This window comes from Heterodontus francisci, unplaced genomic scaffold (assembly GCF_036365525.1).
Source record: "Heterodontus francisci isolate sHetFra1 unplaced genomic scaffold, sHetFra1.hap1 HAP1_SCAFFOLD_93, whole genome shotgun sequence".
Taxonomy (NCBI): Eukaryota; Metazoa; Chordata; class Chondrichthyes; order Heterodontiformes; family Heterodontidae; genus Heterodontus; species Heterodontus francisci.
Window position 1 is genome coordinate 5,992,063 of NW_027140438.1, and position 21,003 is coordinate 6,013,065.

General features: G+C 43.1%; 1 protein-coding gene across 1 annotated transcript; it reads right to left on the minus strand.

The window, feature by feature from the left end:
- Positions 1-434: 434 nt before the first annotated feature.
- On the minus strand, positions 435-18,315 carry LOC137359813 (scavenger receptor cysteine-rich type 1 protein M130-like). Its single transcript, XM_068025510.1, has 9 exons — positions 18,102-18,315; positions 17,938-18,018; positions 17,532-17,849; positions 17,338-17,379; positions 16,880-16,937; positions 6,852-6,933; positions 6,086-6,130; positions 2,243-2,375; positions 435-532 (listed from the first exon to the last, which is right to left on the minus strand). The coding sequence occupies exons 1-9, from the start codon at positions 18,202-18,204 to the stop codon at positions 435-437; spliced, it is 960 nt and encodes a 319-aa protein (XP_067881611.1). The 5' UTR covers positions 18,205-18,315.
- Between the last annotated feature and the right edge of the window lie 2,688 nt (positions 18,316-21,003).

A 21,003-nucleotide genomic window follows, 5' to 3' on the forward strand; every position in this document is an offset into this window, starting at 1 on the left:
TTTACAGAATAAAATATCATGGAGAAATTAAGAAGTGAGGTTGTAATTGAATGTAAAGAGAAAGAAATAAATGCAATAGAAACATGACTTTGGAGAGGCTGGCAAGAAAGGGCTATGAGGGGATGAGGAAAGTGATCACATTAGAAATACATTTTGTAACTTGCTGCCTTGATGTCGAGGGCAGCCACCTCGATTACCATTACCACCATTACCAGCAATAGAGCCATCACTGTTTTTTTTGCCCACTTTTCTTGTATAAGCCCATGTAGAGCGGCAATGTATTTCTGAATCGTTCCTCTCCGAAATGCCGCACAATTATACTCCATATAAGGACTGTGAAGCTTCAGAGGGTAACTTGCCAAATCTTTGAGGAAATGTGATCACTCAGTGAGACTGTCGAGAGAATCAGAACACAAAGACACACTGACTGGTAATCAGAAATTCCAAACATTCACCATCGTTGAACTGTGCAGGGAGGGATGTGATGTGTTCCTTGTAAGCATTACGGAATGTGCTTTATCAAAGGTGATCACTTGGAATCAACAAAGAATTTACATTACCGAAATATATGAAAAGCAGCTCACAGTCTGCAGGACCTCAGAACAGTCACTGTGTGTTTTGTTGTTCTGTTGAACTGAGAGGAAGCGCCTGACATTGTGATGATTTCTGTGATATCAACATACTGCTGCAGGACATTTGACCTCGGACTTTGAACTTAGCTACATAAAATCCATAAGGACAAAGTATCGGGGGACGAATGTTTGTGCAATATCATTGATCATTGGAAAAATGTAAGAGCTTAGTGACTGCAAATAAACTGATCTCTTATTTCAAAGACTGACTCACAGTACAAAGATATGGTAATCTGTGTACACTTTCCAAAATGTAAAACACAAATATCAACAGTTCACGATAAATGACTAAGTTCAAATCAATCAGCAAAGTTCGGTACAGCAGGAGCATCAATTCTCCATGTGGTTTTAAAGTAAAATAGATGAACTTGTGAAATGTTCAAGCTGTTTTCTCCACCTGCATATAGAGGTTAATGAAACAGTAACACTGTTGATAATCTAGTCAGGCGAGTGAGGCTGTGTTACTGTAAACGGTTAATTCGTTGTGATCCAATCACCAGGAATGTAGCCTCTAATAATGTCATTTGTTAACTCCCTATGATTCAATGCAAAGATGGGAGCTGAAGGTAGATGTTGTTTCAATAAACTGTCCACTGTAACTCAATAAATAATAATTAATGTCAGTTTGATATATCCGGGAGTGAAAGTAGATCTGGAAAATGAAAAGAGCCTGAAGATCTAATGCTGATCAACAAATTAGCACAGCTGACGTGTCTCTATAAAGTTACCATAAGTAGAAAACCTTGAAATTAATTCTTTCCCCGGATGTGAAACAACAACTCTCCTGAAATGGACATTTAACCAAAGAATTCACAAACTGTATTGGAACCAGGCTAATGACCCTCATAACTTTGCCATCCACTCACTGGTTTCTGCAGGGATTTCGGGTCCCGTCACAATCTGATAGGTTTGTTCCCCTGAGTTATGTTTTGCAGGTATCAAACAGACTGACAATTTAGTAAGTATGAGTTATGGGTGTTGACAGCAACTGGTTGCCACAGCAACTTGAATTACTCGGACAGAATGATGGAGGTTTAAGATGTTTGGTATGGGTCTCTTGTATCTGTGAGAAGCCGGCCAATCCTGTAAATCATAAATACTGGTACTTTATTCATTTAGAGATACAGCACTGAAACAGGCCCTTCGGCCCACCCACTCTGTGCCGATCAACAACCAACCATTTATGCTAATCCTAAATTAATCCCATATTCCCTACCTAAACTCGGGGCAATTTATAATGGTCAATTTACCTATCAACCTGCAGGTCATTCGCTGTGGGAGGAAACCGGAACATCCGGCAGAAACCCACACGGTCACAGGGAGAAATTACAAACTCCGCACCGGCAGTACCCAGACCTAATCCCGGGTCACTGGAGCTGTGAGGCTGCGGTGCAATTCACTGCACCACTGTGCCACCCTGATTAGCCATTGACATTCTGAAAATGGTGCAAGTAACGAAGGAACATCCAGTAAGCACTTATATTCGGATGTAACTTTTGCCACACATGCAGGATCCTATATAAACGTTGAAATTCGAGGATCCCCTTGTCAACACGGTAATTTCAGAGTATCTCTGTCAATAGATAACATTAACGGGACACAATAAATACTGACAGTTGCAAGGTCTCCTGAAACGAAAATCTTATGGACCCAGAAGATATTACCAAACTCCCAGAGATTCTTTTCAAATGTTGCCACTTCAATGGACAAATTGCATTCATTGATAAGCAATCCCAGAACCGTCTGTCGATGACATAATCCAGAGGTCCATTTGCAAATGCTGAGAATGCCCTACGATTCTGTGAAAACTGGAACATAGTCTCAGTCCCAGTATCCCCTTGCAAATAAAGTCTCGCACCCGAGGGATCCCCTGGACACACAACTCCCAATCAGGGATGTCATGTAATTGCTCAAATGGCGAGATGCACTTACCGCCAAGAGCCGCGAATATAAGTTATTAAATGATAAAACAAATACAGTAAAGCATGCTTCATACAGTTAGTAACTAGATATCGTAGTGTTTTGACAATTGTATTGGACATATTGTTCATTTGAGGCTACCATGCACACACAAGCCAGCAGATGGCACTGAAAGAGAAAGTGAAAGAAAACAGATTAAAGAAGACTCCATTATGTTCAAGAGTTTGCTGACTCGGTCCTCAGTCTTTTCCTCATATGACTTACTAAACTCTGCTAAACCACAGGCCAGTTCAGATACCATCAGAGTCATTGATCCTTACAAGGAACAGGCAGCAGTAATGAGGTGGTTAATGAAACAAAAAGACAGTAGTTTACTGAATTAATAGTTGGAGATGGAGGCTCACCAGGAACTAACGATCAGAGATAGCACAACCTGTGGACACTCTGAACCGCCATATGTATCATAATTTCTATATATACTATATGGCAATTTGAATATACACATTGAAACTCCCAGAGCATACTCTTCCAGCCTATTGTTCTCAGATGTTGATCCATTCTCTCCCTCTTTGTAAAGCTACAGGTGCCTGTCAGTCATTGACGCAATAGTAGAGTAACATTGCAAGGAGAATCTTATTGATATCAAAGAGAAACCTCGCAGTGACACAAATAGGTCCCTTGGAAAGTGCCATGAATCACAGTCACTAAACAAACAAGGTCAGTAACATGCTTTCTTCTGAACACGTTTATATGTCAAACGGTGTACTTGCCCAGATATTGCACAGACATGAATTGAAACTTCCCAAAGCCCAGAATATAATTTGATTGACTGTTCCACTGGTGAAAACTGCACAGCGCAATAGTTACATTGGTATTATACTGTCCATATCTGCCTGTGGATTCTGAACAGTATCATGCTTGCATTTAAACAGTACTGCCTCCCTCTGCTGGTGAATACTGCACAATACAATTGTTGCATTGATACAGTAATACCTCCATTCTTTTGTAGGTGTGACAGTGCAGTATTATATTTATATAGCAATGATGAGTGCAAAGACTACAATGATGTAGTAATGTCTACCTCATTTGGTGAATACCAGCTTACACCTCTGGTGGGGAAGACTAAACAGTGCACTGGCTACATTTTCACAGTGGTATCCTCGTCTCTTTGGAATACAGAATAGTGCATTGCTTATTGTTACGATCAGGTGACGAGGGTCACACTATACCCCAATTGTCCTTCTTCTCATTTGACCGCAGCAGGGTTTCTTCCTTTCTAAACACTGGATGTACTTAACACTCCAGTGAGTGTTTTACCTTTATCCTTTGTTGTGATCGTAAAAGAACCAATTGGACAAGTTTTCTTGAGTTTAAACAAGGAAGAGGTGAGTTTATTATACTTAATAATTAAACGTTTAAAGTCGGTTGCCAATCCATGAATTTAAAAAAATCCCCTTTTTATAGCAGGTTTTCTTGACATTATGTTTAATATCATAATGCTTACCACCACTGGTAGATCCACTTCCATGAACTGCACCAATGGCTCCAACTGATGCAATATGTGTTTATCCAGTATTTCATAACTGTTTCATGGTCAAGAAAATAAATGTGCACGGCATCTATAGAATGGCACATTGAACATCAACTGGCCACTAACCATAAACGGACAGTATTTTCATAAATTGACCTCCTGCGGACAAACTGAACAAGTTCAAATAAACTGACCCCGACCACACATCTAAACGATTCAGAAAATGCTGCGTGACTCACTAACTTAACAGGTCTCTGAAGCGGACACATCGCAGCAAAATACATAACCATCGACATTGATTTGTTTTGCGAAAGGTTCTCTTCTTTTCTTCTTGTCCTAGATGTGCATCTCTTTAAGGGAGCTGCGGCAAATTGTAGGTGCCTCTCCACTCTCACAGATATGAGGTTGCTTAGCCTGCCCAGTACTCATATTTCGCTTTTACTGTCTCTGCTGACAGATTCTTCTGCACGACTCGGCCCTTCAGAAGCAGGAGAACCAAGCCAGCAATACCAATCTGAACAGTCACCCCTCTGACTTCAACACGCACCAGTTCAGCATTTAGCACAATGCATGGGAATGATGGTGAGATAGCACAGTCTGTACAGGGTGAAGTTCACATTGCAAGTGAGTAGCACGGGTAGTGGTGAAAGGCACAGTGGAGGACAGAGGAGGCAGGCGAATGCGCCCTGACCCAAACATTGCTGAAGAGTGTGGGGAATACCAATTCAATGCCTGGCTGTTCACGCAAAGGAAATTGGAATAGTACCAGTAGAGAACGGTTGCGTGGGTAACCTGTCAAAGACTTTCAACATCATGGATGAGACTATGGAGGAGCCAATAGTCTCTGAATGGCACCCGGACGTTCCTGTTCATGGAACGAGTTGCCTGTGTTCTCTTATGAAGAATGTGTTGTCCTCTCCGGAAGCTTACTATGCAAGAGCCCTGGTAACCACCAAGGCCAGCTTTGATTGAAACCCAACCTGCTGCTATTGGAGCTTTGGTTTCTACAGTGACGTCCAGCCTCGAAAAGTAGTGAAGCAGCGTTGACAGATTTAGTGGTTCGAATGGAGAGGAGCTTGGGTCGGATCAGTGGTGTCCTTTAGTTTTCTCTCATGCAGATCAGTGAGAGATAATGCACAGCCCCATGGGATCAGACTGGCGCTACGGCAGCTGCAGGTAGTGTCCTCTTTCAAGAGGGAAGTACATCTGTGCCCTTGACAGACCCTCGTCCCATGCCCATGCACGCACCAGCAATGTTGTCCAGATGCACCAACCTGAAGCCAGTTCCATTCTCGGTCGCACCGCCGAAAATGCTGGTTGTAAATATCTGCAGTACCATTTTTACGACAGCTGCAAGCGTCCACCATGCTGAATTAAAAGGGGCAGCTCTATAATTAGAAAATACCAGCCTTCAAGGGAACACTATTAGGTGGCACATGAATGAATATTAATTTGAGTGCAATTTATTAACGTAATATTACTCAAACATTTATCCATGTCAATTTGTGCAAAATGTTTTAGTAATAACATAGGGCCCTCAGTGTGTGGGCGTGGGAATGCCTCATGCAACGATTTTCTCTGTCCAGGTGCAGTGGAGATTTGACCTAAATGTAGGGGAAGAATCATCTTCGTGAATCACTTGGTGCAGGGGTGGGAGGAAGGGGTTTGAGTAGCATTTCAATGCAACCAATATTTAATCACTTGTTCTCAGACTTCACATGTTACTCGCTGCTTCACCGTGCAATGCCAGGCACCACGTGGTCAGCTTTCGGTGTGGTCTCCAATTCTGCTGCACAATGACAGTGCAGTGACTGGCATGGCAGAGCCATCTCTCAGTGTGGGCTCCAGGTCTGGCTGCTGATACATGGCAGTGGGAGGGAAATATGAAATAATTGTCAAAGAGGACCACATATCTGCCAATATGATAGGAAAGAGGAAGGTTGAGTCCAGGGTAACTGCTACTGTCATGAGTCAATAGGGGATCCGGACACCGAGCACGAACCCATACTTCCTCCAATTCAACTTGCTCGTCCATTACAAATACCCGCTATTAAAAAATACAGGAACACTTTTAGGGCTGAAAAGTGCTAATATAAAGTTGACGTGTTCATTGAAGCCTCATCAAATCGCCGTTTGTTCTCAACAGAATAGACTACATTGTGAGTAACAAATACCATGTATTCAGTTCGAAGTAGGTACAATTAGATGCTTGTTTCATCCAGTAAGAATGTTTGGGATGCTCTCTGTGAAAAGGGAAGAGGGGAAAGAACAGGTGTTGCATCATTCAACCATTGCATGAGATGTTTTTTGTTGCAAGAGGAGTGATTCTGGGATTGACAGAGAACTAACCAAGAGCTTGACAGAGGGAATAGTGCCTTTGGATTGTTGAATGGGGAAGGGAGGGAATGATGCCTTTCGTCGTCACATGGCGCTGGCGGCTGAAATTGCAGAAAACTGTTGAATATGTAAGTGTTGCTGTGGCAAGTGAGGACAAGGCTAACCGGATCATGGCTCTGGTGGTGACGAGAAGGGATGAGGGTGGAATTGCAGGTTACGTGCCTGAAGAAGGGAACTCTTCAGCCGATCAAAGACAGAAGCCAATTCGGAAATGATGATGTGGAAGGTGGCATCATTGGAACTGCTGTAACAGAGATGTCGATACCTGGAGAAGGCAATAGAGATCTGACACGAAGCAGGATGGGGGAGGTGGGGTGCATAATCGAGCTAGGTCTCTGGGTTGGTGGCTACAGATAGACACTGTGAGCTACCTGCCGTTCCTCAGTTTTAGAAATAAGATTTCGAGGAATCGAATTGGGGATGGGTCGTGTAAATGTAAAGTAGGGCTGACGGCTAGAAGCAAAGTTAATTCCTTTCAGCTGAGAATGAACTCAGGAAACTACAATGAAATAGTCATCAATGTTACCAAACAAGATGTCGTGTGCTGGTGGGATGTAAAGGTGTCAGACAACTGGATGGCGAGGCGAGGGATTGCGATACAGAAAGGCTCACGTCCTATTCAGAGATACAGGTGTAGGTGGAAGATACATCCTGGTGAAAGATGGACTGTAAAGCGACTGGACATCCCGGTGTGGGACGGAAAAGTACAGACCTGAATATTTTGAATGGGCTAAGTTGCAGATGGTTTGAACATCCTGGTAAGAGATGGACATATTGAGGGTATGGCCGTCCTGATGAGGGATGGACATGTAGGGATCCGAATTTCCTGAATGGATTGAGTTTTAAAGGTATTGATCATCCTAGTGAGAGATAGAGTTTTAAGAGAATTACATGCTCTCGAGAGAGAAAGAGAAGTTTAAAGGGAATGAACATCTTGGTGAGAGATGTAAATGTAGAGTGGTTGGACGGCCTGGGGTGGGATGTAGTTGAAGGAATCTACATATCTCGTTTACAGTGTTGGACTGGATGTCCATGGCGAAAAGGAAACATTTATGGCCCGGAAACCAGAGTAGCTAAAATCCTGGATGGCGACAGAAGAAGACAAGGGGAGAAAGTGCAATGGAAAGAGTTAAGATCCATCGGAAAGGAACAGATTGAAATGTTGAGTCTTACGATGTAGCCTTGTTTGTGGATGTTTGGAGGATTTAGAAGGGGCTGTGCGCGGTCACAGGCATGGGGTGAAGATCTCAAGAGGAAATGAGTTCAAAGATAATATGGGAAAGGATGACATGATGTTCAGTGATGGACTCATGGTCTGGGGGAAGTGGAACGATATGTCAGAGAGTTCGTGTTTAGGCGCCCCAAGGTAGAGGTCTTTACAACAAACAACAACAGCGATTCCATTGTCAGCAGGTTTAATGACAATGTGAGGGTTGAGAGAATAAAATGCTGCACATCACAGGGAGATAGATAAGAGAGAGTAAAGGGGGCGGAATTCATTTCATAACACTTGCCTCCATCTTAACACAAACCTTCACTCTTTTACTCTCTCCAGTCCATCCTTTTTCCCTGATTCTGTATTTGCTAAAAGTAATTAATCTCGACTAATATATATTTCTGACGAAATCGCAATAACGTTCAAAGCTGGTCCTGTGTCTCTCGCCACAGATGATATCTCAGCTGTTATGTGTTTCCAGCAAAATTCGTTTTCAATTCAAATGATGTTCGCCGTCTGCTGGTGGATACGGGTATTTCAGTAAGCCGACGAATCACAAAAATCACAATTTTCTGGAGAGTAATGCATGGTGTAGCTGCTCTCCCGACAGAGTAACAATTGCGCTCTGCTGATGACTAACTGAAATGTTTAAAATTGACGGCAAAAACGCATGAATTTCTGACCAGTTTCTCCTGCTCTCCCACCATACTCCGGGATAGTGTAGCGCAGGAAAACATTATATTGTATCTCGAAATTGGTGTATATTTAGTCCTTGAACCACAATACAGTCGTTAATATTGACAAAGGCACAAATTCCAACTGCAACATTGAATAAATCATTTTAATTATTTTTGAAGGTTATTCCCATTGTACATCAACACTTACATTAGAAACTGCAGTAATTTGTCCATATCGAGTATGTGGTGGTGGAGGAAGAAGTTACATTAAATGCAGATTAAAGAGACAGACCATTTATTTGTCACCTGACGTGTTCTAAACCTTTTTTAACAGGATATGGAAAAGTGAATCGGTTACAAAACGAACATTACATGAACTCTTCATTAATAAGCAATGGTTTTCATCTCTGTAACAGTGTAATTACATGCGAAGTAATATATCTCAGTATTTGTACAGACAGAGAAATGTTCCGAAATCAATTCTGTTTGGTATTTTAATTAAACAGAAAACACGCACCTTCAGACAAAATAAAGAGAAAAGCCAAATCTAGTTATTTCAAAACAATGTAAAATGATGGTTGATAAAAAATAAAGTGATGTTTATATCGTAAAACAAAGCACAATTATCGTGTTCACACTGTTGGGAAAGTTCATGCCGTTCCTTCAGATTTAACACAGAATAACACATCAGTCTGTGATCCACCTCCAGACATCATACACTGGATTTGAGGCTGACTTTTACCTGAAAGGACAACAAAAACGACTTGAGAGGTTTACAGCAATGTTAACCACCAAACAAATACATCAAATACAGTATATGATCTCTTCAGAATATTTCTGCTTCAATAAGCCTCTTATTTCTTTAGTAAGTACAGAAAATGTTCTCTCTTTTTTTGAGATACAGCACTGAAACAGGCCCTTCTGCCCACCGAGTCTCTGCCGACCATCAACCACCCATTTTTACTAGTCCTACACTAATCCCATATTCGTACAAGATCCCCACCTGTTCCTTCATTTCCCTACCACCAACGTCTACTGGGGGCAATTTATAATGACCAATTTACCAATCAACTGTAAATCTTTTGGTGGTGGGAGGAAACCCAGTGAAAACGCAGACACAGGGAGAACTTACAAACTAAACACAGGCAGTACCCAGAATTGAACCCGGATCGCTGGAGCTGTGAGGCTGCGGTGCTAACCACTGTGCCACCCATCATCTTTCTGATACTTTGGAATCAATATCGATATTCTTAATATCGGATACAGCTGGGACTGGACACTGTCAGCACAATACACGGAACAAATTATAAAACATTGGTCTTACCAGACTGATGGAGATGTAAGATGTTGAACTACACAGTCAGTGCCCATCTTTGGTGTAATGTCTGCTATTGTGAACGTGTCACAGTGAACATCCTCATTGTTTTCAGGAATGGAGGGAGGCATCAAAGCGGGATCAGTGCGGGTCTGAGAGCTGGAAACTACGGAGGGAAAGATCATGGATTAATGATTGGACTGAAAGCGGGATCAGTGCGGGTCTGTGAGCTGTATACTGTGGAGAGAAGGATTATGGCTTAATGATTGGACTGAAAGCGGGATCAGTGCGGGTCTGTGAGCTGTATACTGTGGAGAGAAAGATTATGGCTTAATGATTGGACTGAAAGCGGGATCAGTGCGGGTCTGTGAGCTGTATACTGTGGAGAGAAAGATTATGGCTTAATGATTGGACTGAAAGCGGGATCAGTGCGGGTCTGTGAGCTGTATACTGTGGAGAGAAAGATTATGGATGAACGATTGGACTGAATGCGGGATCAGTGCGGGTCTGAGAACTGTATACTGTGGAGAGAAAGATTATGGATTAATGATTGGACTGAAAGCGGGATCAGTGCGGGTTTAAGAGCTGTATACTGTGGAGAGAAAGATTATGGATGAATGACTGGACTGAAAGTGGGCTCAGTGCGGGTCTGAGAGCTGTATACTGTGGAGAGAAAGTTTATGATTTAATGATTGGACTGAAAGCTGGTCCAATGCGGGTCATCTATATACGTATAACGTAAAGGGGACTGGAATTTGTTGGCCTCGGAATGTTTTCCATCTCCATTCACCGTGTTGTTTTTTTTACCGCTGGGTGAAAGCAGATGAAATGGATCAGCTAAGACTGAATCAGGGTGTTCAGATTGAGCACCTGGAAGATTTCCAGTCAAAGTGTTAGCAAGAGAGATATCACACACCGAATAACATAAGGGTGTCTTTTCTAAAATATTTCAAGCATTGTTTTGTCTAATTTCCTTTAATCACAACATGTATTTAAATCAACCAGCAGTCTGTGACATCGCCGAGTGGAACGAAATTCAAAGTAGTGACAGAGAGCTGGTGACTGTGGGAGTTTAACTCACCGAGAGTGGAGAGATCACCGCCAGCACTTGTGAAGAGATCATCAGGACTACTGTTCAGCAACAAGTGACCATCCTGAGTGTCAATGGCTCCAGTCTCAACATCATCATAATCACCCGGAACCAGACCTGAGCGGAAATAATGATTTTCACTGAAATTAAATGGTATCACTGAATACTTAGAATTATATTATTAGACGTCAGTCGACACGGGCCAGCCAGGGTAAACTGTGATCTTCAGCCGTAGTGAGATTAGAGGCTGGCGAATGATGGGACCGTGTCGTGTCACGATAGGCGAGTCATAGCTCATGCTATGTTTAAAATGCAGCCTGTAATCGATTGAAAGGAAGGGGCAGTGTAGGATATTGGTTGGGAGACTGACAACCTGCATGTTCGGCAGATGGCAGCAGCCAGAGCAAGGTTGGCGCCCAGGTTTTCGCATGCCTCCATGGAAGTGCTCCTCCAGGCAGCAAGGGCAAGGAGGGAAGCGCTTTTCCATCGGGACCGGAGGAGGAGGCCAGCGAGGCAGGTGGGGAGGGCATGGCAGGAGATTGAGCAGGGAGTGAGCAGCCGTGAGGTAGTCCCATGTCAGAGGTTTCAGTGCAGGAACGGGATCAATGCCCTGATATAGTATGACAAGGTGAGTGCAGTGCCTAACATTAATTTGACAGCCTTAAATGTCACAAATGATAAAAATTAAATTAGAGAAGGGGTGCCTCACTCATTTGTTCAGATGTTCCTACACCATGGAGCACAGCTCAGTGCCCACCTTCTTGGAGAAGCACAATCTTCAGTGACACTGCTGTTCCGATATTTGCAGGAAGCAGAGCCTCTGATGGTAAGCCCTCTCTGGGGGGTAGCATCTTCTGCACTCAAGAAGCTGGTTTTTGCGGCTGTGTGCCCTGCTCATCCACACTCTTTTCCAGCCTCATGATTATTGTCCCTATCTGGGTGCTGCAGCCCAACTCCTGGGGACTGCAGCTGCTTCCATCTCTCATTCTCCTCCACAATGGGAGGCCTCAAAACCGGCGTGGCGTAGACCTATTGTAAATTGCTGCACTCACTTCTCAAGGTCTCCATTCGTTTTACTTGGTGTAGGTAAGTTTCAAGTCGGAGAGGATGCTCATCCTAAATACCTCTGTTATGATCGCCAAGATAGGTCAGCCTCCAGATTGCCAATACCGCGATACAGTATCTCTCCCCCTCCCTCCAGTGCCACAATGCTTTTCACAGCCAAAACTGACCTTCCTCTGTCCTTCCCCCTCCTTATAGATGGCGAGTCTCTGAAAACTGTTGTCACCTTTCATTAAATTGTGAATGGTTTGGAAAATTGCCATGAATTTCCTGTTTATTGACTCAATTGCCTGCCCAGTGCCTTAAAGTGCAGCCTCCACCCACCAGCTCGGCCGCTTCCAGGAATATCACTTAACAGAGTAAATACGTCGGGCTTCCTTTGCACTGCTATCCAGCGGCAATTTCCCTCCCAGTCTGTCGCCACTGTGTGACAAAATTCTGCCCTCCGTTTTAAAGTCACATCTGTCCCATTGAATCACCCATTCAACATACACACAAATGTCACATTTCACCGCCCACACAACAGTGTCAGAAATCACAATAATTGAATGTTTCATTCCATTAAAGTATTGGTTGCAATCGGTATTATTTTGCAGACATCCAAATTATTTCTCCTTTCTTCAAAACTAAAATCCCTCAGCAAATCCCCGTGCATTCAGCAGCATCATTTTACAGCGATTAAGTTCTGATATATTTAGTTGTTGATTTTAGATAACAGACTGCGTGATGGATTAAAAAAACGTGATGGTAACAAATAAAAATGTACCCACCCTGAATACTGGAGGAGTTCCCTTCAGGATTTTCTGATCCAGGATCCGTATCACCCAAACTGTGACTGGTGTAATATTCAATCCGATTTAGGGACTCAATGGAATCAGTAACTGTTAAACACAAACATGGATGGTTATTGGAGAGATCGATTGGGACGTTCCAGCAAATAACATAACACCGTCATCATCTGGTGACAATGTCCTGGGACTTTGTGTCTGACACGGTTGTAAAACATTTATCACAGGGACTGCAGTGGTTCAAGAGCAACTAGGAATGGACCATGAATGTTGGCTCATACAGCGAGCAGTTAAAACAGCTGGTGGGTCAGATTTCAGACATCAGAGCAGAGACAATAGTGTAAAACATAATCAGTTCGCACAGTTTCATAATCCAGAATCCCTCCATTCTGTCCGCGTTTCTTTCAATTTCAGAGTCTCAAACGGATGGTGGTGGCTTTAAAACCGAACCCCACCCCGGATAATGGGGCAGAAAAGTGTAAAGAGTGAAAGGAGACGAATAACGGATTTGTTCTTTACTGAGAAATTAATCTCAATGGTTAAATTGCCCTCCAAATATATCGCAAGACAAAACTTTTATCGATTTGCTAGTGTTGTTGCCCCAGTATTGTGAAACAGAATTTGTAGATTAATGTTAAACTTCAGAATACAAAGTGTTGGGATATGTTTTTGCAGGAACCACCGACTTCAGTTTAGGAGTTCCTGATGGAAGCGTGTTTCTGATCCAGAAATCCAGTCACTTAGAGAAATAAACTCTGAGTCAATGTGACTGTCTCCTCCTGAGAGCAGTGACTATTTATGGTCTAGCTTAAATGGAATAAAATGACATGATAGTTACAAACAAACAGAAATCACGTTCTTTAAGCAGTAGCAACGGGCGGAAATCTTCTCAAACCCATTGCTAATCTTGCTTGACGCACAGATATAGACACATTCTCACTGTGATATGACTCCTTCACCTGGGGATAGCGAGCGGATTTCTGACAGTGTTCAGTCAGTAAACTGACCATTAACATGGGGTAGTTAAGTGGAAGTGACATTTGTCTTGTGAACATTCGGCATGAAATATAAAACACAGACCTGAACGCCGGATCTGATAGGAATCCTTGCCAGGTGGAATATTCCCAATCTCTTCATAAATTGCTTGGTATAAACCAGCCGGTGAACCCTTGCCACTAGTGACAGAACCTGTCAGATGGAGGGTGGGAAGATGAAAGTTTAGTTGCAACCCACGAGCGTTGAACAGTAAATTATCTGCGAACACATCCAAATCACAGAGACGTAGAAAGTAAAGGGACAAATTCGGGTACAGTGAATGTGGAGTAGTTTTGTTGTGCGTATTTTCGTGCATGTCTATGTGTCAATTTTACTGCATATCCCTATGTTCACCTGCAGCAGACTGAGGACAAATGTGTTGACTGAGGAAAAAATTTCAATCAAGTTTGTTAGAAGCGATCTCTCCCTAACAAAGCCATGCTGACTGTCCCTGATTAATGCCTGCCTCTCCAATTGGAGATTAATCAGGTTCCTCAAAATTGTTTCAATATTTTCCCTTCCACTGACGTTAGATTCACCTGCCTGTAATTACCTGGTTTACCCCTGCTACCCTGCTTGAATAATGGTACGACATTCACTGTCCTTAAATCCTCTGGTCCATCTCCTGTGGCCAGCGAGGATTTGAAAATGTCTGTCAAAGCCCCTGCTGGATCTTCCCTTACCTCACTTAACAGCCTAGGTCACATCTCATCTGGGCCTGGGGATTTTTCTATTTTAAGCCCGCTAAAACAACAAACACTTGCTGCCTTTCAATGCTAATTTGTTTAAGTACTTCACAAACCCTGATCTCGACACCGCCATCGGCCGTCTCCATGGTGAACACAGATGAAAAGTAATCCATTAAAGCCGAATTTACGTCCTCTGCCTGCACATTGCAGACGGCCATTTTGATCCCTAATCAGTCCCATTCTTTTCCTGGTTATCCTCTTGCCCTTGATATACTTTTAAAAAATGCATTGGGCGTTCCCTTGATCTTCCTCACCAGTGTTATTGCATGCCCCCTCTTCGCTCTCCGAATTCAATTTTTAAGTACCCCCTATACTTTCTGTACTCCTCTCGGGAGTCCGCTGTTTTTCAGCGCTCTGAATCTGCCAGTAGCCTCCTTTTTGATCCTTATCCAATCCTCCATATCCCTTGACACCCACAATATCCCTGGAATTGTTCGTCTAACCCTTCAACTCTGTGGGAACATTTTAGCCCTGAACTCTCAATATTTCCCTTTTGAAGGTAAGAGCCAATGGGATCCAGGGCAATTTGACAAATTGGATCCAAAATTGGCTGCGTGGTAGGAAGCAGAGAGTAATGGTCGAGGGTTGTTTTATTGAGTGCAAGCCTGTGACCAGTGATGTACCACGGGGATCGGTGCTGGGACCCTTGCTGTTTGTAGTGAACATTAATCATCTAAACCTGAATATAGGAGGTATGAGGAGTAAGTTTGCAGATGATGCCAAAACTTGTGGTGTCGTAAATAGTGAGGAAGAAAGCCTTAAATTAAAGGACGATATAGATGGGCTGGTAAGATGGGCAAGGGAGCAGCAAATTGAATTTAATCCTGTGAAGGGTGAGGTGATGCATTTTAGGTGGAGTAACAAGGCAAGGGAATATACAATGGATGGTAGTACCATAGGAAGTACAGAGAGTCAGAGGGACCTTGGTGTACTTGTCCATAGATCACTGAAGGCAGCAGCATAGAAAGATAAGGTGGTTCGGAAAGAACATGGGATTCTTGCTTTTATTAGCCAAGGCACATAATATAAGAGCAGAAAGGTTATGATGGAGCAGCATAAAACGCTAGTTAGGCCACAGCTGGAGTACTGTGCACAGTTCTGGGAACTGCACAGTCGGAAGGATGCGATTGCACTGGAGAGGGTGCAGAGGAGGTTCACCAGGATGTTGCCTGGGTAGGAGCATTTCAGTTATGAAGCGAGACTGGAAAGGCTGGGGTTGCTTTCTTTAGAACAGAGAAGGCTGAGGAGGGAATATGATTGAGGTATACAAAATTATGAAGGGTATTGATAGGATAGATTGGAAGAAAACTTTTCCCTTAGTGCAGGGGTCGGCAACCAGGGGGCATCGTTTTAAGGTAAGGGGAAGGATATATCGAGGTGATTTGAGGGGAAAAGTATCACCCAGAGGATGGTTGGAGTCTAGAACACATTGCCTGAAGAGGTGGTAGAGGCAGGAACCCTCACAACATTTCAGAAGTATTTAGATGAACAATTGAAATGCCATTGCATACAACACCATGGGCCAAGTGCTGGAAAATGGGATTAGAATAGATAGGTGCCTGATGGCCGGCAGAGATACGCTGAGCCGAAGGGACTGTTTCAGTGCTGAATAACTCTATTAATCTATGACTCTATGACCTGATCTCCTGCTTGTGATCGTTTGTAAACGACTGCCTGTCTAGTGAGGTTACAAGGCTCGATCTTATCAGCTTTCGGACTGTCTTGTTACAGAGCCTGTTCTGGTCGGGTCCTTGGCAGTGCTAGGCGCCTATGCTGTCCCAGCTACAGAATCTTTCTGAAGAGAGAGAGGTCTATTTCTATAGGAACTTTATATTATTATGAAAAGTGTCATTTATTAAGCGTCCCATTTCTTATAATAAATCAGGAGTGATTTGGATGGGTGAAATATGAGTGGAAGCGTCGTTTTGGAATGTTGAAGCACCGCTGGTGAATACAGAAGGTCCTATACAAGTATCACCTGTCAAAATAACAGTCAGACACGGTTAGACAGCTCGATATTGGATGCCCAGAGCCGGAATCTGAAAGGCTGGAACTGATAACCAATGGATTAAGGAAGATTACCAGACAAGTAAATAGTTGAATGCACAGCTTAAAAAGTTGAAGTAAACTTCCGGATCCTTTGTTACAATAAGTAAATTCTTCCAGAATTTCATGTATGATGTGCTGAACTCTCACAGTGAATGTGGACACTTCAAATCATTCTCCATTTTAAATGTCACATTTTACCAAATCCTTAGCACATTGAATGGAGAAAATCAGCAAAAAAAAAAAAATGTGTTTCTAACAAGGCCACTTGACAGTCCATAGAAATCTGTGAGGAACGAGAGTTTTGCATGCATATGACACAATATCTGGGATCTTTCGTTGGATCCGCGGTAAGATATGAACCTCACCTCTTCTGATTGACTTTTTCTGTATAACCACCATCAGTGAGATCAACACACAGATTAGCAGAACTCCGAAGCAGACCGCAACGAGGATGGAAGTAGTTTTATATCCCTGTTCTTAATGACAATAATACAGAAAGGTTTAACACATACACAGTCCGTCTTGCACAATAACATATTTACAAAAGGGAGTTAATAATTATATCCACTGCTTCCGGGCAATGAGTCAGGCTGAACATTCCACAATATGTGTGGTGCACATTGCACCAGAGGGAAGTGTGAGCCAGTCTAAATTACAGAGACAGTGCCCCCATGTTTCTGATGAGAACACGACAGTTCAGGTCCCGCCAGAATCTGGAATTAGCTGAATTTCAACCAGACCATTTGAAATATGCGGTGAGGAAAAGATATTCCAGTCAGTGAGAAAGTGCTCATAGCATCTTGAGAAAATGACGACAATACCAATTCAACTAATTCAAACCCTAACGCTGGCGAGGATACTAATAATGGTAAGTACCTGCAGATGTGGACGGGACAGCAATTGGAGGCACATCGAGCCCTGTGGAGTATATTGTACAAAAGGTTCAGGAGGATGAAATTTCAGCACTTTCCATTTAAACGATAAATACTGTGCTTAATTTCTGGAACTAGTGAGTCAATTTAACAAAACAATGAACCCTAACCCCACTCTCCAAACCCTGTCACCCTCACCGGAACAAATCACACTGGCATCTTCCTTGTGCTCACAGTCAGACTGAGCCGGCGATGAAGAAGGACAGTCGGCCAGAGAAGATTCGCTTCCAGTGCATTTCACCTCATCCAGCCAGATAACACCGTCACCCTGGGAAAAAGTAGCTCCTCCTGGGGCCAAAAGAGCGTGACCACAATCCAGCTGTCTGCAGACAACATTGGCATCGGCCATATCCCAGGAGTCATCACACACCGTGCCCCAGCTGTTGTTGCACAATATCTCAACTCTCCCGGAGCAGTTGGTGTTACCTCCAAACAGGCGCAACCAATGTCCAGAATCTGGCAAAGAGTATCAATGGTTATTATTGATGCAGTATAAGAAAGGAGTACATGTCAGATAGTTGGTATAATAAAGAGGAAGTAGCACCTGGTGAAAGCCCACGTTTACAATCATATTCTCGAATGCAGTCCTTTGATCTGTGGTGCTGCTCCTTAGTTACTTTTGCTTCTGTTCAGAAGAGAAACATGCTGACTGTATCAGACACCAATGTTTGAAATGACACTCGCACATTTAGAGGTTTGTTGTGTTACCTGAACAAACAACACCAGCATCCTCCCTGTGTTCACAGTTGTGTTTACCCCACGGTTCTTTTTGACATTGCCAAAGGAACGATTCGTGTGAAATACATTCCATCCCATCAAGCCAAATGGGTCCGGATCCTTCTCCAAATGACTGAGCATAATAATCGATAGAACTGAGGGGACCGCACTGTAACTGTTTGCAGATCACTTCTGCATCAGGTCCATCAAGTGTATCCGAGCACACTGTTCCCCAGGTGCCATTGTAGAACACTTCCACTCTCCCCTCACAGCGATGCTTCCCATTCACCAGCCGCAGCTCTTTGTGCTCTGTCAATGACACAAGAAATATCCAGATAGTTAGATTGATAACTCGTTGGATGTTCATACTGCACAGTTCAACACATGCTGCACCGGTTGTGTTCACTGATTTCCAGTAATTATTTCAGAAAAGCGATAGAAAAACACCGACAGCCCATAAAGTAATAAAGAATAATCAACACGGATTTCACAACAGAAAGACAAACAACGTTATTGAATTCTTTGAAGAAGTTACAGAAAGATAACAGGGATAATGCAGTCGATGTAATATGCATGTTTTTTTTTCAGAAGGCCTCTGACAAGGATCATGACTGGGGTCAGAGCCTGTGAAGTCAAGAGATCAGTGGAAGAATGATAGGAAACCAGCTACAAAGCACACCGTCCGGGTACAATGTGGTAACCCAGAATGGTGGAAGTTGGGAAGTGGTGTTCCACAGGGCTTGGGTCACTGCTGCTCAACATTTACATGAACGATTTGGATTTACACAAGGGAGACTTAATTTCAAAATTTAAGATGACAGCAATTTGGGGATGTCGTTACCACTAAGAAAGAGAGAGACAAAATACGGGAAGACGTTAATAAACGGGCCGAATGGGCATACAATTGCCAAATAAGTTGAATAGAGATAAGTCTAAGGTGCTCAGTGTTGACAGGAAGAATAAAGAGGCCACGTACCTCTTGTAAAATAAGAGTGAAAATGATATAGATTAGCAAAGAGACCTCGGGATACAGAGGCACTAATCACTTCTGAAGTGACAGAGACCGAAGTTAGTGATCATAAATATAGAATAATCACGAATAAATCTAATAAGAAATTCAGGAGAATTTGTTTTTTTTTTTACCTAGTGAGTGGTTTGAATTTTGAATTCCGAACACATGCAATTGCTGAGGTGATTTGCACTGATGCCTTTCAGGTAAAGCTATACAGGTACATGAGGCAGAAAGAAGCAGGAGGATATGCAAAGAGGGTTAGGTGCAGTGAGGTGGGGCCATACTCGTGGGCAACGTAAACACCACATTGACCAGTTAGTCCGAATGGCCAGTTTCCGTGCTGTCCATTGTATGTAATTCGAAGTCATATCTTCCCTGTGAAACCACGTGCACAACACTACGGAAAATGGGCACATGGAAGCACCTTTACCTGAACACATGATCCTCACATCTTCTTTATGAGAACAGTCGTGGTTACCCCACGATGCTGAGGGACATTCCCAGAGAAATGATTCGTTACTGGAACACTTCAGTTCATCCAACCAAACTGGCCCTGAACCTGGCCCACAAGATGCAGGAAGTGCCAGGTCCAATGCCTTTCCACAACCCAGCTGTTTGCAAACCACGTCAGCGTCCGCCAGATCCCAGGAATCATCACAAACTGAGCCCCAAGTCCCATTGTAATAAATCTCCACTCGGCCATTACATGGGCTTCCACCGTCAGAGAGCCTTAACTGCACGTGGTCTGTTGGATAACAGTACATGAGGATTATACGTTCAATAGCCATTCACATCATCACTCAATACAACTGATTTTACCATCACCAGCTCAAAAAAAGAACGTTAAATGCACCTTTGGACAGGTAAATAAAACTATACAACAGAATATCTGTTTACACTTACTTCTGACATAGAATGAAAAGAACAGCAATGTTTCAGATGTGCTATTACATCTGGCTTTGACAAGTTCTGGTCTCCAGTTCCCCTCTTATGTTTTGAATGCTGTGTACGGAGTCAAACAGGCAATCACTCACACGATTAACAGTTAATTTATACTCATGTTATATAACTGTATCTGTTCTTTATCCATGTATGTTACCCTTATTTGTTATCTTGGTCAGACATTTACTGCCATCTCCTATTTCCCTCATCTTCAATTACAAGTGACTTGCATTTATCTAGCGCCATTAACGTAATGAAACATCCCAAGGGGCGATACAGGAGTGATATCAAAGAAATTTTAACACAGAGCACCGAAAAATATATTAGGTCAGATGACCAAAAGCTAAGTCAAAGAGTTAGTTTTTATGGAACGTCTTAAAGCAGGAAAGACTGGTTGACAGGCAGAGAGATTTAAGGAAGTAATTCTAGAGCGTGTGATCTTTGCAAATAAAGGCACGGCCGCAAATGGTGCACAATTAAAACCAGGAATGCTCAAGAAGCCAGAACTGAGAGCTGTCAATCTGGAGCCGATTGCAAAGACAGGAGCTGTGAGGCCAGGAAGGGATTTGAAAATAGGATGAGAATTTTAAAACCGCTCATTGCTGGGAAAGGTAGGTCAGTGAGCAGAGGGCAGATGCCTGAGTGGCAAATGGTCGAGACAGCGGAGCTTGCAGAGGTTGTAACTCGTGAAGCCAGCCAGGAGTGCATTAGAATCATCGAGTCTGGAGGGAACAATGTTATCGACAAGACGAGATAAGGGCAAATGCGGGTGATGTCATGGAGGTGAAAATAGACAGTGTTAATGAGGATATGGAGATTTGATAGGAGGATCACCCTGGGGTCAAATATAACACCAAGATTACAGGCTGTCTGGCTGAGTGACAGACAGTTGGCATGGCGAGAAATGGAGTTGGAGACAAGGAAACATGCGATGGGGAC